We start from the raw sequence: 13,848 nt of genomic DNA, 5'->3' as shown, positions 1-13,848 counted from the left end.
ACTGCCAACCAGGAAGCGGAAGTGGTCTCCTTTTAAATGAAGCAAGGGGGAGGGAGCTACTACAGGTATGAGCACTCATTTGGTACTACATGACGGATATGCACAAAGGTGGCTACAGGACATAAATATTCACTGGGCCATCTGCCAGAGTGCCAGGCACATAGTGAATTGAAATACTTTATTTAAAATGAAATAAAACTCTACAAACTGCAGTTAGTGATTGCGATGGCTTCCTACACGCACAAAGTGTTATTGGGTTGACAAGTTTAAGGCACCTTATGATGAATGGGGTATGGTGTCAGTTCCAACAAGATCAGAAGTTGGACCCACCCAACCTCTGTTATTCAAGACAGCAGCTCTAGCAGTGTGAGCTAAACCAGCTGATGGCTAGCACCACTGTCACAGTATACTTAGTTCTGATCTCTACTTCTCATTGATTGCTCATACCTGAACAAAGCACTTTACCCTCTTCTGGGGTAGAGAAGCATATCTAATAAGCAGTCTTCTGCCATGTGACACCTTCTAGCGCAGGAAGACACCTTACAGTCCATTTATTTTTAAAAGGCTTTAATGTATTCCAGCACCAAAGTGCATTATGGGTGAACACTGTTTAGTAAAAGTGGCCCACTTCCTTTATTATTTATAAGATTAGAAGTACTAACTGAAGTCACCAGGTCACGTTGTTATATTACTTTCTCTCTGCATCTTCATTTTATATTGATCTTTATTTGCTCTTCTTCACCTTGTTTTTACTTGTGTGTGTAAGAAAAAATGTTTTTTATTTCATCTCAACTGGCTTCAGCTACTCAAAGCCCTCAGTACATAGTATTACTTTGTGTCCTTTCAAGGTTTCAAACAACAAAATAGATAGCCCATGAAGCAGTGTTTTTCAACAAGGGTTCCTAGGAATTTTCTGATCATTTGAAAATTATATAAAATACAGAAGAATTTACAATGCATCTGATCACAGAGTTTCTATAAGAGATGGTTTGGGGTTCCTCAGAATATCACTTGGGGTTCTTTAACCAAATACAGGTTGGAAACCACGGCCATGGAGATAGGTTAGTAGATAGTAGTGTATTGCTTGCCATCAGCTGGTTTAGCTCATACTGCTCCCTAGACAAGCAGTAGTTGTGGGTTCTAGTCCTGTTGGTTCTTACAGAAGTACACCATTCCAGTCATTATAGTGCCTTAGGCTTATCAACTCTATACTGTATAGTTGGTATGGAAATCCTTTTAGGAAGAGTGGGATAGGACTGATTTAAATATACTTTGCATAGCTATTAGCATATATCCCAGGAAACCTCAGGTGTGCTCCTTTTTCAGCACAGGAATGTCCAACCACTGGAAACACTAATAAATTTAAACTTACGCTCTCAATTTTTAACAATCACAGCGGTAGAATTTTTTTCCCCCTCGAAAAAGGCATATTTGCCTTTTTGAGCCTGATTCGCGGAAATCTGCGGCTCAAAGGAACGGCACGATCCGAGCCAGATTCAAATTCTCAAACTGCACTGTACAGGCAGTCCCATGTTATCCAACGGAATCCGTTCTGGAAGTAGCGTTGGATAGTGAAACCGTTGTAAAGTGAGTCCCATGTTAATCAGTGGCGGTGAGTGTTGGATAACAAATTCAGGCGTCGAAAAACGGCCCTTAGTGTTGCATAGTAAAGCATTGGATATGCCATTCGTTGTAAAGTGAAACGTTGGATAACGAGGAATACCTGTACTAGACAACAGTGAATGAAGCGGCAGACGTGGTCTCAAAAGATTTGGTTTAAAAGACGCTTATGAATGTTTCCCTTGTTGGCCCAATATACAAAATAAAAACCTGCATTGGGTATCCCCCTGGAAACAAGTCAACTTGAACTCATGTACTAAGAAAAAGTAGCATTATAATCCAACAGTAGGCGTCACCAGCTTTAGAACCCAAACAATCATGAGATTTTGCATATCCCTTTCTACTACACTATTGCAGCTCAGAGCTGCTTTGAGATGAGATGCTGCAGAACAAAGTTGCACATACTCTTTCTCTGGCCCTCTGGATCTTCTCTCTGTCCTGGCTGAGGTTTTCCAAGACGTCCTGGCCAATTTGCTCTGTAAATATAAAAAGAGAAGATTTTTGTTTACTAATGGAAAGTCAAAAAATAAATAAATCAGAGAATGATCTCCACACACTAACTTTACCTGCAATATATATGACTTGTCTTGAACTTTAAAGCTACAGTAATCCAATATTTTTTTATTTTTCTGTTATTGAATCAGGGGACGTAACCGCTCACATGCTCATATCGATCCAGATATAATTTACATTTTAATGCAGCAATCTGTGCTAGATGCAGGTATGAGTGTAATTCATATCTTTTTAGTACCTTTAACGCTGAGAATGTCCTGCTTGTTAAAAATAAATACATTTTTAATGTTAAAAATTACGATTTTCTTAATGTCCAGCTAACATTTAGACTGCACTGGGCTCTGTAGAGATCTTCATTGTAACCAATTGTAACAAATGCTTACAGCTCCTAACCAGAGCATCAGATTTAGAAAAGAAAGACCAGTTACAACATTGCGGTTTCCAGTCCTGCGGCAGACACTATTACATTGTAATCCCCATTTGCCACAGTGTATTCATCTATATTTAGGCATTAATTAAAAAAATATATACATTATTTTTCCTCGCCCATATTGTATTCTCTCCTTTGGAAGTTGCCAGAGAGACCAGGGTGTCAGAAATTACAACTCGGAGATGGCTGCGTGTTCCCATCTCAAGTGCGATTGTAAATAGGCTTCAAAAGGCCGATTAAAAATGCAAGTTATTACTTCAACAGAACATACTGTAGAAATCTCTACTCTTATTACTACAAAGTATTGAGTAGGGTTACAATCAGTGATTACATACTGTACATGCCTACTGTATGTTTTGGGATTTGGGCGAGAATCCTGCGTAGGTTGTATTTCCTGCATATAACTTGCAGTTATTTAGACAAAATAGAAAAGAACCCCCTACGAGTTACCCAGCTGAGATACAGCAGTCTTTTGTCTCTGCTCCCTGCCATTACAATAAACATTCTTGCTTTTTTTTACAGCGGACTGTATTTTAACTACAAGTGATAAATGTTCTGAGAGATAAAGATCATACAATGTATCAGTGTGCATTTCAGCATCCAGTGCCAAGTGCAGGAAGATAAATATTTCCTCGGATATCTGACCACAAAATTGACATTCCCATTATGCTATCTTGTCCCTGCTGGCTGTGTTTTTTTTTAGCTGTAAGTACAATGCCTCCCAAAGGTGAAACGTGGTAAAAAGTTTGGTTATACTGCTAAGAAGCTGTAAGTCTACGCAGGGAGGGATTTGAAGACCAACAGTATATGATCTCTTTATGTGTACACATTAAAATAAAAATATATATTACATAGAGTAGCAAGCAAACCCAGTACTGATGATGTTAAAAGTCCCCTAATACGTCATGTAATATTTACTAGCCAAGAAAAAAATATTCAGGAGTAATGTGGGATTTAAAAAATATACATAAATAAACATTACAGTGACAACACTTTCTGCTTTGTTTTAAATTACTTTTAAAGGTGACACACAATAAAACAAAGTTTAGGGAGGCGTAAGGAACATAATTATAAAACCCAGAAAAAAAATCCCTGTTTATTCATTCTGATCTATTTTCTCATACATTGAAAAGTGTAGAATGTCTAGCTCTCAAATGGCAGGACAAAAGGGGCACCTTAGATTAATTACAGAACCACAGCTGAGAAATTAGCTTTGAAAGCACTGAATCGTATATGAAGCATTTCACACTTTGACTGGTATTTTATGTGTTGCAAGTGAGCCAAACCGTTGAATAATTATATATATTTTTTTGTTACAGATTTTCTTTCATCATTAAAAAAACAAATTCACACATACGGATAATATAAATTATTTTGTAGCTGCAACCACTTCATATGTATCTATCAATACTTAATATGAAAGCAGTGCGATCTATTAATACTGGGTAATGTACATTGAATATGCTGGTTAAAACTCCCTATTTCTCTGAGAGACTCCCTGATAAATATTGGAATAATTTATTTATTTATCAAATGTTTTACCAGGAACTAAAAGAACGATTCCTGCGCTCCTACCAGTTAGGCTAAAATAAAATAATACCAGGAACTAATACATTGAGAGTTACCTCTCGTTTTCAAGTATGTCCTGGGCACAGAGTTATGATGACAGATACATAGTTACATAAGTGAACAGGGTATACATTGTATACAAGACATTGCATGCACAGTTACAGATAATATATATTATAGGCGTATGTAACAGTTACAGACCAGATTAAAATGTGAGACAGCCTTAGTTTTGAAAGAACTTAGACTGGTGGCAGCTCTGAGAGTCTCAGGTAGATTGGTCCAGGTGTGTGGTGCACGGTAAGAGGAGGCGTAATCTCTGATAAACTCCCTAAAAAACACTCCCTCATTCAAATGTGAGTCTCTGGAAAATGAAGTGTTCTTCATCAGAGCTTTCTACATCCCCAAACAGAAGCTTGATCAGTATGACCGTGGGTATTAAGTCTCCAGACAGAAGGCCAAGTAAATGGGATCTTGCAGTACTTATTGTATAACTCACTCTTTATTTGCAATCTGAGGATACAACAAACACTGATCAGTCCAATTCTAAAACGTGTTAGGGCTAATAAAATGTACAGGGCAGTATAAAAATAAAAGTTCCTAAAAATTGTTGCTGTGACCTATAATTATAGCTATTGACCACTGCTGCTCATAAATATGAGAAAAGGAAATCCCCACATGGTAACTGTTCTGTACATGTAATTTTTCTTTAAGCATGCGGATTGTTCTGAGAGTGGGTGTATATACTTTTCTACTCCGTACCATCACGTAATGCACCATTCTTAGTTTCAGGGAAAAACAGAAATGTCCTTATTTCTCTAAACACGAACAAAGTTTGTTGTTGTTGTTGTAAATGTCATGCCCTTATAAAGTGAACATAACCTGTAGGAAACCTCAAGCTAGGTAAACATGTTTGACTTTATTTGTTAAATCCACGCTGCAAAGCTCCCAGAAACTTTGTTCAATACTTGCGACATTTCCCAGACCCTAGCACAGAATATTAAACGTTCCAGATGTACAATTTCAGAAACAGCTTAACCATCATTCAATTCATTCTTCCTCTTTCCAAGTCTTTCCGCATATCAGTGATTCCATTTAGTTCCCACCCATTAGCGTGGCACTGTCATTGTGTGTGATTCCGAATACACCACTGTCACTTTGATGAATAGTGGCTTTCTCTGCTGATTGTTGAGGACAAATAGGCATGAATACACAGAGGCAGGGAGCATGTCAGCCAGAATATCGCAAAATGAAGGTTTTATAGGACACTTGAGGATTGACTCTGATATTTCAATAATAATAATCTGATATTTTCGGCCTAGGAATGAAGGTCCTGTTATTACGATAACCCCTTTACCTCCCAGTCGCCAAAAATATATAAATAATTGGATAAATGATTCATTTTACAACAGCTGTTTTAGCTTTCGAGCTTATACTGGTGGTCTTTGGCCTCTTAGCCATGAAAACAGGAGTTTGATGGACGTTGACACAGACAATATTTTATGGTGGAAGAGTTATCCCTGGGGTGGCCAACTCCTGTCCTCAAGAGGTCAGGTTTTAAGGATATCCCTGCTTCAGCACAGGTGGCTGAATCAGTGGCTCAGTCATTTTGACTGTTTGTGGCCCTTGACAACTGGAGTTGGCCACCATTGAGTTATACTTTTGGCTCAGCATCAGTAGATTAAGTCAATTTCTGAAAAAATGTAGAGCAATTCATAATGAGGAATGTACAGTGCAATAAAGTCTTTGATATTACATGTTTTCCGTCTGGAAAAAAAGTTGTTAAAATAAGTACATGCCCAAAATATTCAAATCAGCGCTAGGCCAAACTGAAACCCAACTTTTCACTTTTATGTTCGACTTATTTCTCATCCTAACCATTCAATCTTTGATACAGATAAATATAAAATCTCATACAAATGTTGTATACAGTATGTACAGGCTTCTAGACATCGTCATTGCGCTCTGTGTAAATGATTCTCCTAAATTATTCTACTAAAAGAAGACAATGTTTGCCCTTTAGAAACATACCTACAGAGCATACCTACATACATACAGAACAATGGCGCAAGTTAACGCACACAGAAAAAATTTCAGTCATGTAAGATCTCGTAGATCTTCCACGGAAACAGGAAACCCTGAGGTTTATAGCGTATTTTCCCTGTGACTAATAGTCCTTGTAGGGTTAAACTGGAAATGAGAAAAGTAGCTAAACAGTTTTACAAGGCAGCTCCACCTAAATGTATTAATGTTAAATGAAAAAAATGTGGAAGAATAGTTAATAGAGAAAGACAGATGTTTGCTAATGATTGCTGACAAGAAAATACCAAAACTTCCTGGTAACCAAATGAATGTATGATTGACATTACTGAGAAGATGCAAGCAACATACCGGAATTTGAGTTCATAGGTACCCGAAATAAAAGGAGGTTAATGCAAAGTATTGAGTTGCAAAAATAATATGGAGGTAGTTGGGTCTGGACTATACATGTCATTATAACAGAGGGCCCACTATGTATAAGATCAACATTGAAATAGCTTGCTACAGGTAACAAAAATACCAATGTATCATATTTAAACATATTATACATCACATTGAAATGCTACAGTATCATTCTAGGTAATATATGGCTAGGTTTAAGAAAAGTGTCCTTTTCCGAAAAAAGGTTTGGCCTTTTTCTATTTCCGTTTTTGTCTGAAAAGTTATCAAGATACATTCTGGAACCCTGGTTTCAGGTGAATGAATATTCAGTCTTTGAAACGTTTACCAGAGAGAGCCAGAGGTGCGACCAAGTTTTAAGCACCAACACCAGTACCATTTCACTGTATTATTGCTGTATGATGCCTGCGACAGCAAATTCAAGATCTGTTTTCCACCTTTACAAATTACTCTTGATTATTTTAAGGAAAAAAAATATATATTTATACATTGTATTATACATTTTAATGCGATTGTGAGCTCTTAGGGACAGGGATTTCTTTCTCCCAATGTTACATTTACCTTTTGATCCTATCTGTATTATTATAGTCAATATTTTGTAATAGTTTTGTGACTGGTTATACCCACTAGCACCTTCACATTGCCAAGCCAGCCTCACACTGATGAGACCCAAAAGGTCAAAAGACCTGTCTGTGAGTAGGGTTACTGGCTATGCACTGCTTTAACCCAGGTTGTGCTGAAAAGCTGCGTAATGCGGCAGGCATACACTTCCATGTTAAAATGGATAAGACGTAAAGAGTGACATACTGCGAGTGCTCATTTCCCAGAATCCCTAGCTACAGTGGAAGCAGTGTATGCTAAGAGATAATGGGGAAAGGCAGGGTGCAGACCTGTGAGACATGTAAATGTGCTCACAAGCGTATATTTATTTGCTGTACACTCTACGTGGAGTGTTTTTGTCATTTTTATCACTCACCATAACTTGTTTTGTGTCTGGTAATGCTTGCTCAAATTGTTGTAAAAAGCTCTGCATTCCTGGCTCACCCTAAATAAATAAAATCTACATTCATACGTAGATATACACTGTTAGGTAGTTTCTTCAGTGACACTGCATCATGATCACCAAGCTGCTTCTTGTAGGGTTTCTTATTTTAAAGTTGTCTGCTAATGCCTACATTCTTTCATCTGTTTCCTTTACAATTTTGTGCAAACTGGCTTCAATGTTGTACATCTGATCTGATCAGAAGAAGGTAAAATAACTATTAGTAGATATCCAACAAAATACATCTTGGTTTATTTACCAAATTAAACAAGCAAAATGACATTTGCTTTAAACACAAACCTTTTCAATGTAATTTAATTTTGTGTGTGCACACTGTATGTTGGCAATTACTGACACTTGATACTACACCGCAAGTGAACATTCCTACTGAAAGGAAAAGTAACCTGTGGTACTGATAATTTTTATTTTGTTCTTGTAACTTCTTTTTAAATTTTAGTTTTCAAAGGGATAAAAGGGAGGTACAGAACAGGAAAAAAAAGGGGAGGGGGAGACATACCACTTTATACAATGCTTTCAGTAAAGATTGAATACATATACAACTTGCCTCGACAGGCTTACATATTTAACATGTCGGAGGACCATATCATCTCTCTAACATTCGCAGCTCTGTGCTCCTTTGCGCGGCCTTTCTAATTTAATCTCTTCTACTCTGGCTTTCTTTCTACAGTAAGTGTGTGATCGGTTAACATATCCTATCCCTTATCCCAAGGTTCCCTTACCTTGTTACATTTCTTGGTGGTATGTCTTACATACAAGGTAAGTTTTTCCATGAAACACATCATTTTTTTTTTTTTTTTAAACCCTTAACTTGTGAAGTAGGAACCCTAAAAACCAAATTCTAAAACCGGTAATTTTGTCATTAAATAGAGGTTAAAACATTTCTCCATCAGACACCAGATGCCCTGTTGCTGCCTGAGAACGTAAGTACTCCAGAGAGCAAGCATCTAACATCATTTGATAATGGATCAAGTCCCCACAGGTACCCAAAGCATATGAAAACAGCGCACAACGCCAAATAGTGAAGCAAATTCAACAATATATTATAGAATTAAAAAGGGGGTAATATATCTGCGTACATAAAAAAGGTTGGTAAAAGGCATGTAGTGTGTATCACACTGTTTACCACTCGGCTGTTAGCTGTAGATTCAGGTGCTTGCTTCCCTCTGCTGCTGCAGCTCAGTTGATTCTGGGGCAGGACGTCAGTCTTTTCACTCCCAAGGGGATTTCCCTTCATGCAGCCAGGTTCAGCAGCTGGTACTGGGGCTCGGTGAAATCGCTCCTGCTTCCTAGCCGATATGAAGCTGCTCCTGTACCTTGGCAGGTGTATCCTCTGCAGAGAGGTTAAAACGCAGCTTGCTGCTGTCTTCACAGCAGTGGTGGATTCAATAGGGAAGTTTGAACAGTCTTACAGAGTCTCTCACAAGTGTCCAAAACAGCACACAGGATGAAATAAAAACAGGACAGGCCAACACATAGACAAAGGCCAATGTAAGCAGATATAAGGCAATAGAATGTTACATCCAACTAGTTTCGTAGAATTAACTACTTCTTCAGGGGAAGAGTAGTTAATTCTACGAAACTAGTTGGATGTAACATTCTATTGCCTTATATCTGCTTACATTGGCCTTTGTCTATGTGTTGGCCTGTCCTGTTTTTATTTCATCCTGTGTGCTGTTTTGGACACTTGTGAGAGACTCTGTAAGACTGTTCAAACTTCCCTATTGAATCCACCACTGCTGTGAAGACAGCAGCAAGCTGCGTTTTAACCTCTCAGCAGAGGATACACCTGCCAAGGTACAGGAGCAGCTTCATATCGGCTAGGAAGCAGGAGCGATTTCACCGAGCCCCAGTACCAGCTGCTGAACCTGGCTGCATGAAGGGAAATCCCCTTGGGAGTGAAAAGACTGACGTCCTGCCCCAGAATCAACTGAGCTGCAGCAGCAGAGGGAAGCAAGCACCTGAATCTACAGCTAACAGCCGAGTGGTAAACAGTGTGATACACACTACATGCCTTTTACCAACCTTTTTTATGTACGCAGATATATTACCCCCTTTTTAATTCTATAATATATTGTTGAATTTGCTTCACTATTTGGCGTTGTGCGCTGTTTTCTTTTGTTTCCCTTCTCTTAGTGTGTGTGGGGTGCTGAGCCACCCCTGCGTTTACAGCTGCAGACGCCATTATCCCCAACACGGTTATGTGGCACTTATTATTTAATGTTTAACTATCTCACTGTGGGAGTTGTGGTTTAATTTTTTATACATTTTTTATCACTAAATTGATGGTATAGTCACTGCACTGTATATATTTATACATTTAAACTTTATAGGTAGTTAGGTAGTAGCGCACAGTTTTGTTTTTTGTGTTTATTGACCCAAAGCATATACTGCAAGTTCTTGAATAATATCTGGTTCATAGCATATCCCTTAAAGAAAGAAAATGATTTACCAACTGCTAATACAGATCAATAATCTGGGAGAAGGAGTGGCTCAGTGAGTAAAGACACTGACTGGCACTGAGAGTTTGAAGCAGGGGAGCCTGGCTCAATTCCCAGTGTTGGCTCCTTGTGACCTTGGGCAAGTCACTTTATCTCCCTGTGCCTCAGGCGCCAAAAAATAGATTGTAAGCTCCACAGGGCAGGGACCTGTGCCTGCAAAATGTCTCTGTAAAGCGCTACGTAAAACTAGCAGCGCTATACAAGAACATGCTATTATTATTATTATAATCAAACGTGCCACTGCAGCATGGACCTATTAACATCTTAGCCTAATCTCTGTTATACCAGTGAGGAAGAGGAGTTGTGCTGGCAAGCTTGGGTAGCCAAGTTATGAATGAATGTCAAAGCAAATACAACAAGCCTTCAAAATTCAGACTAGAACTTTCCAATTCACATAATGAAATGCCACACTTTTATGGAAAATGCAATATAATTAGAAGAGTAACTAAACATCTCAGATAGAGGATAATACTGTTATTCCCTATAGTGTAGACAGAAAAAAGGCTTTTGTAATAACTTTAATTCTTATGTATACAGCTCAACTCCGTTATAGCGTGATCCGCTACAACGCGGATCCGCATATAATGCGGTGTGAGCATGGCTCCCGGTTAAAAAAAAAAAAATTTTTGTTTTGTGGTCAAACTGACAGGATTTGCTGAGAGGAATGTCCGGCTACACAAACACACACACACACACACACACACACACACACACACACACACACACACACACACACACACACACACACACACACACACACACACACACACACACACACACACACACACACACATATATATATCAGTGTTCGACAAACCTATACATTTGCTCACCCCGGGCGAGTGGATTTAACTCCCGGGCGAGTAAATATTGGCCCAAGCAGCACACGTTTGGTACTAGGTGGCGAGTAGATTTTTTTGTGTGGCGAGTAGATTTTTTGGTGATTTGTCAACCACTGTGTATATATATATATATATATATATATATATATATATATATAACAAACGACAGAGAAGCCCAATGCTACATCCAATATTACAAAAATACACAGTCAAATACTTATATATTCTCTTGAAAAAGGGTCATTTAGTTTAACCCTTTGGCCAAAGCATTGTAAGCTTGCACACACACACACACACACACCTCTCCCTCTCTCCCTGTACCTCTGCTGGGGGGGGGGGGGGGGAAAGAGAGAAGGGAGCTGGTTCCTGCCCGGCTTCTCCTGACTCTGTGAGATCCTCCCCTACGCCCCCCTCCCTTCTCGCAGACTCACAGCTTCTCTACACAGCACACAGATAAGCTGCTGCTGCTGGGGGCTGCCGCTGCGATGCCGGCTTCAGGGAGAGCTGGAAGAGTGATCCCACCTCTCCCCCTCCGGCAGAAGTAGTATCCCTGATCGTGGCGGCCATTTATTTTTAAAATCACGATCCCGGTTATAACGTCGTCTCATTCTGTGGCTGGGGCTCAGCTGTACTTATATCCGTGTGTGTATATATATATATCTGTATTTGTGTAGCACCTGTTCTCCTCTGCCACGGAAGATCTGACCACTACATGGATATTGTCTCCGGTGCTGTAGCTCACTTGCTGGTTCAGGAGGTCTGAGTGGCTCCACAGTTGTAGTTTGGAAGCAGGAACAGGCGGGCTCTCTCCCTCTCTTTACTGTGCAGTGCCTCCATCCAATGAGGATTCTGCTGAATGCAGGATGCTCCCCACAGGCAATACTCCTTTCCAATAATCACACACCATAGTTGGTCCAACGGCAGCTTTATTGTATAACAGCATGATCGTCCTCCCACCCTGGAGCAGACCCCAGGGGCTTGAGGCCCCAAGAGCCCTTCCCAATCTCCTTGACCCTCTTGTAGGGAAAAGAGTTTCACACTATCCCATAATCATCCTCACTCAATTTGGTGGAGTGTCAGCTTTTATACCCGGGGGGAAGGGCTTGTAATCCCGCCCCATAACAGGGCAGGTCTAAGTACTGACAGGTAGGGTTGCCATAAATACTGGACACAATGGGGAAAGGTGCAATATGTTCGAGATACACACACCTCTCACCTTTCTGCCCTCTATGCGGTTTCCTCCTCTCCTCGGCCCTACCCCCAGGCTCCTGACCCCTCCTGATTGGCTTGATTAACCAGGAGCAGCCAATCACGATGGAGGATGCTGCCCAGCCCCCTAGCAACAGCCCTGCTCTCTCCCTGCTCAGCGAAATCCCGCGGCCCCCCAAGCTTGTCAGATCACTATGTCCAGAGAGGTAACACTGGACACATATCCAGTATTACCTCTAATTATTTACTGGACAGATTGTCCAAATACAGGACAGTCCGGTTAAATACTGGACACCTGGCAACCGTACCGACATGCATCACACCATATATATGTGACCCAGTCAGTATCCTCCCCAGGTATGATACTAACTGCCGGTTTAGGTCTGCCCCTGGATAAGCAACATAGTACCCATCCAGGCTGCAACCGCAGGCTGGGCACTGCGCAGGAGATTAACTCCAAAAATGTCTGTTCTTAGCAGGACTTATAGTGTTGAGGCCAGTAGCAGCCCTAGCCAGGGGCACTTGGCTACATCTGTATAGCGCTACCCAGGTACAAAAGTACTATATAAAGTTATTATTATAAAGCGCGTCACGGCAGTAATAGACGCAATAAAATAATTTAAGACAAAAACAAAACATCAAGAACTTCAAGAATAACCACAGAGAATTTCAACTAGAACTAAAAAATATCTTTAGCTTGCGTGAGATACATTGGGATACTTCAACAAACAATTATGAAGAATTTATGAATATTGTAGTTGAAAGCGCAGAAAAAAAACCCTGAGGAATTGCTAACAAAAAACAAGATAAGAAAATATCAGATGAGACAAAGCAGATACATGAAACGACAAGTAATGAAGCTATCCCAAGACGCAAGAACAAAGATTGAATATACAGAGCTGTGCAAAACGATCCGCAAGTATAACTGAAGATGTAAGAACATTTAACTACGATATGATGAACAAGACTATCATAGAAAGTTGAAGGATAATGTACTCCAGACTGAATATTGTTTAGAATAAAAAAATCATTTATTTAGGTCAAGACTACAAAACATAACAAAAGTTTAGCTAAGACGAAGCAGCGACTTAATATTTGGGAAGACGCAAATCATCACACAAACAAGACGATGGATCAACAATAAGAGACCATGCACTGATCAGAAAGAGGGTTGAGGACTTCCACAAGGAATTGTACAAGAACACAACACAAGACATAATCCAGAAGAGGAAGAGTGAGAAGAAACCACCAATGATGTAGCTTAGAGGTGCGCAAAGTGAAGAGCATGATAACGTGACATCACATGACCCCATGACGTCATTTGACACTGGAGCCGAGGAGGAGAGGGGGCACAAGTTAACAACTTTGCGCACCCCTGGTGTAGCATGTGTCTTTTCAAAAGAAATTGCAAAGGTACTAAAATCATTGACAGATTGGAAGGCTCTCGGGGAAGATGGAATTACGACTGACATTTTGAAATTAGCTGGGAGAATTGGAGACAATCCTGGCAAAACTCCTTATATACGGCTTGAAGAACATGAAAATTCCAGAACGATTGAGTAATACCATATTTATCCTCATCCATAAAAAAGGAGAAAAAGAAGACCTCAAGAACTACAGACCAAAGAACATACTTCTAATCACTTACAAGATTTTTACAAAGATACA

General features: G+C 39.8%; 1 protein-coding gene across 7 annotated transcripts in view; it reads right to left on the bottom strand.

Annotated features, from left to right (window-relative positions):
• The window catches only part of VTI1A (vesicle transport through interaction with t-SNAREs 1A), a 318,878-nt gene that overhangs the window by 157,462 nt on the left and 147,568 nt on the right, over nt 1–13,848 (bottom strand). For all 7 annotated transcript variants that reach the window (XR_012803538.1, XM_075611886.1, XM_075611883.1 and 4 more), the window contains one exon: nt 2,026–2,096. Coding sequence is in view for 6 of the 7 variants with exons in the window: in XM_075611886.1 (XP_075468001.1) it covers nt 2,026–2,096 (71 nt within the window). In the remaining variant the exon portion in view is untranslated. The remainder of the gene's footprint in view (nt 1–2,025; nt 2,097–13,848) is intronic.

Source organism: Ascaphus truei, chromosome 8, assembly GCF_040206685.1.
Source record: "Ascaphus truei isolate aAscTru1 chromosome 8, aAscTru1.hap1, whole genome shotgun sequence".
Classification (NCBI taxonomy): domain Eukaryota; kingdom Metazoa; phylum Chordata; class Amphibia; order Anura; family Ascaphidae; genus Ascaphus; species Ascaphus truei.
The sequence above is the reverse complement of the archived record's forward strand: the minus strand, read 5'-3'. Positions and strand labels throughout refer to the sequence as shown.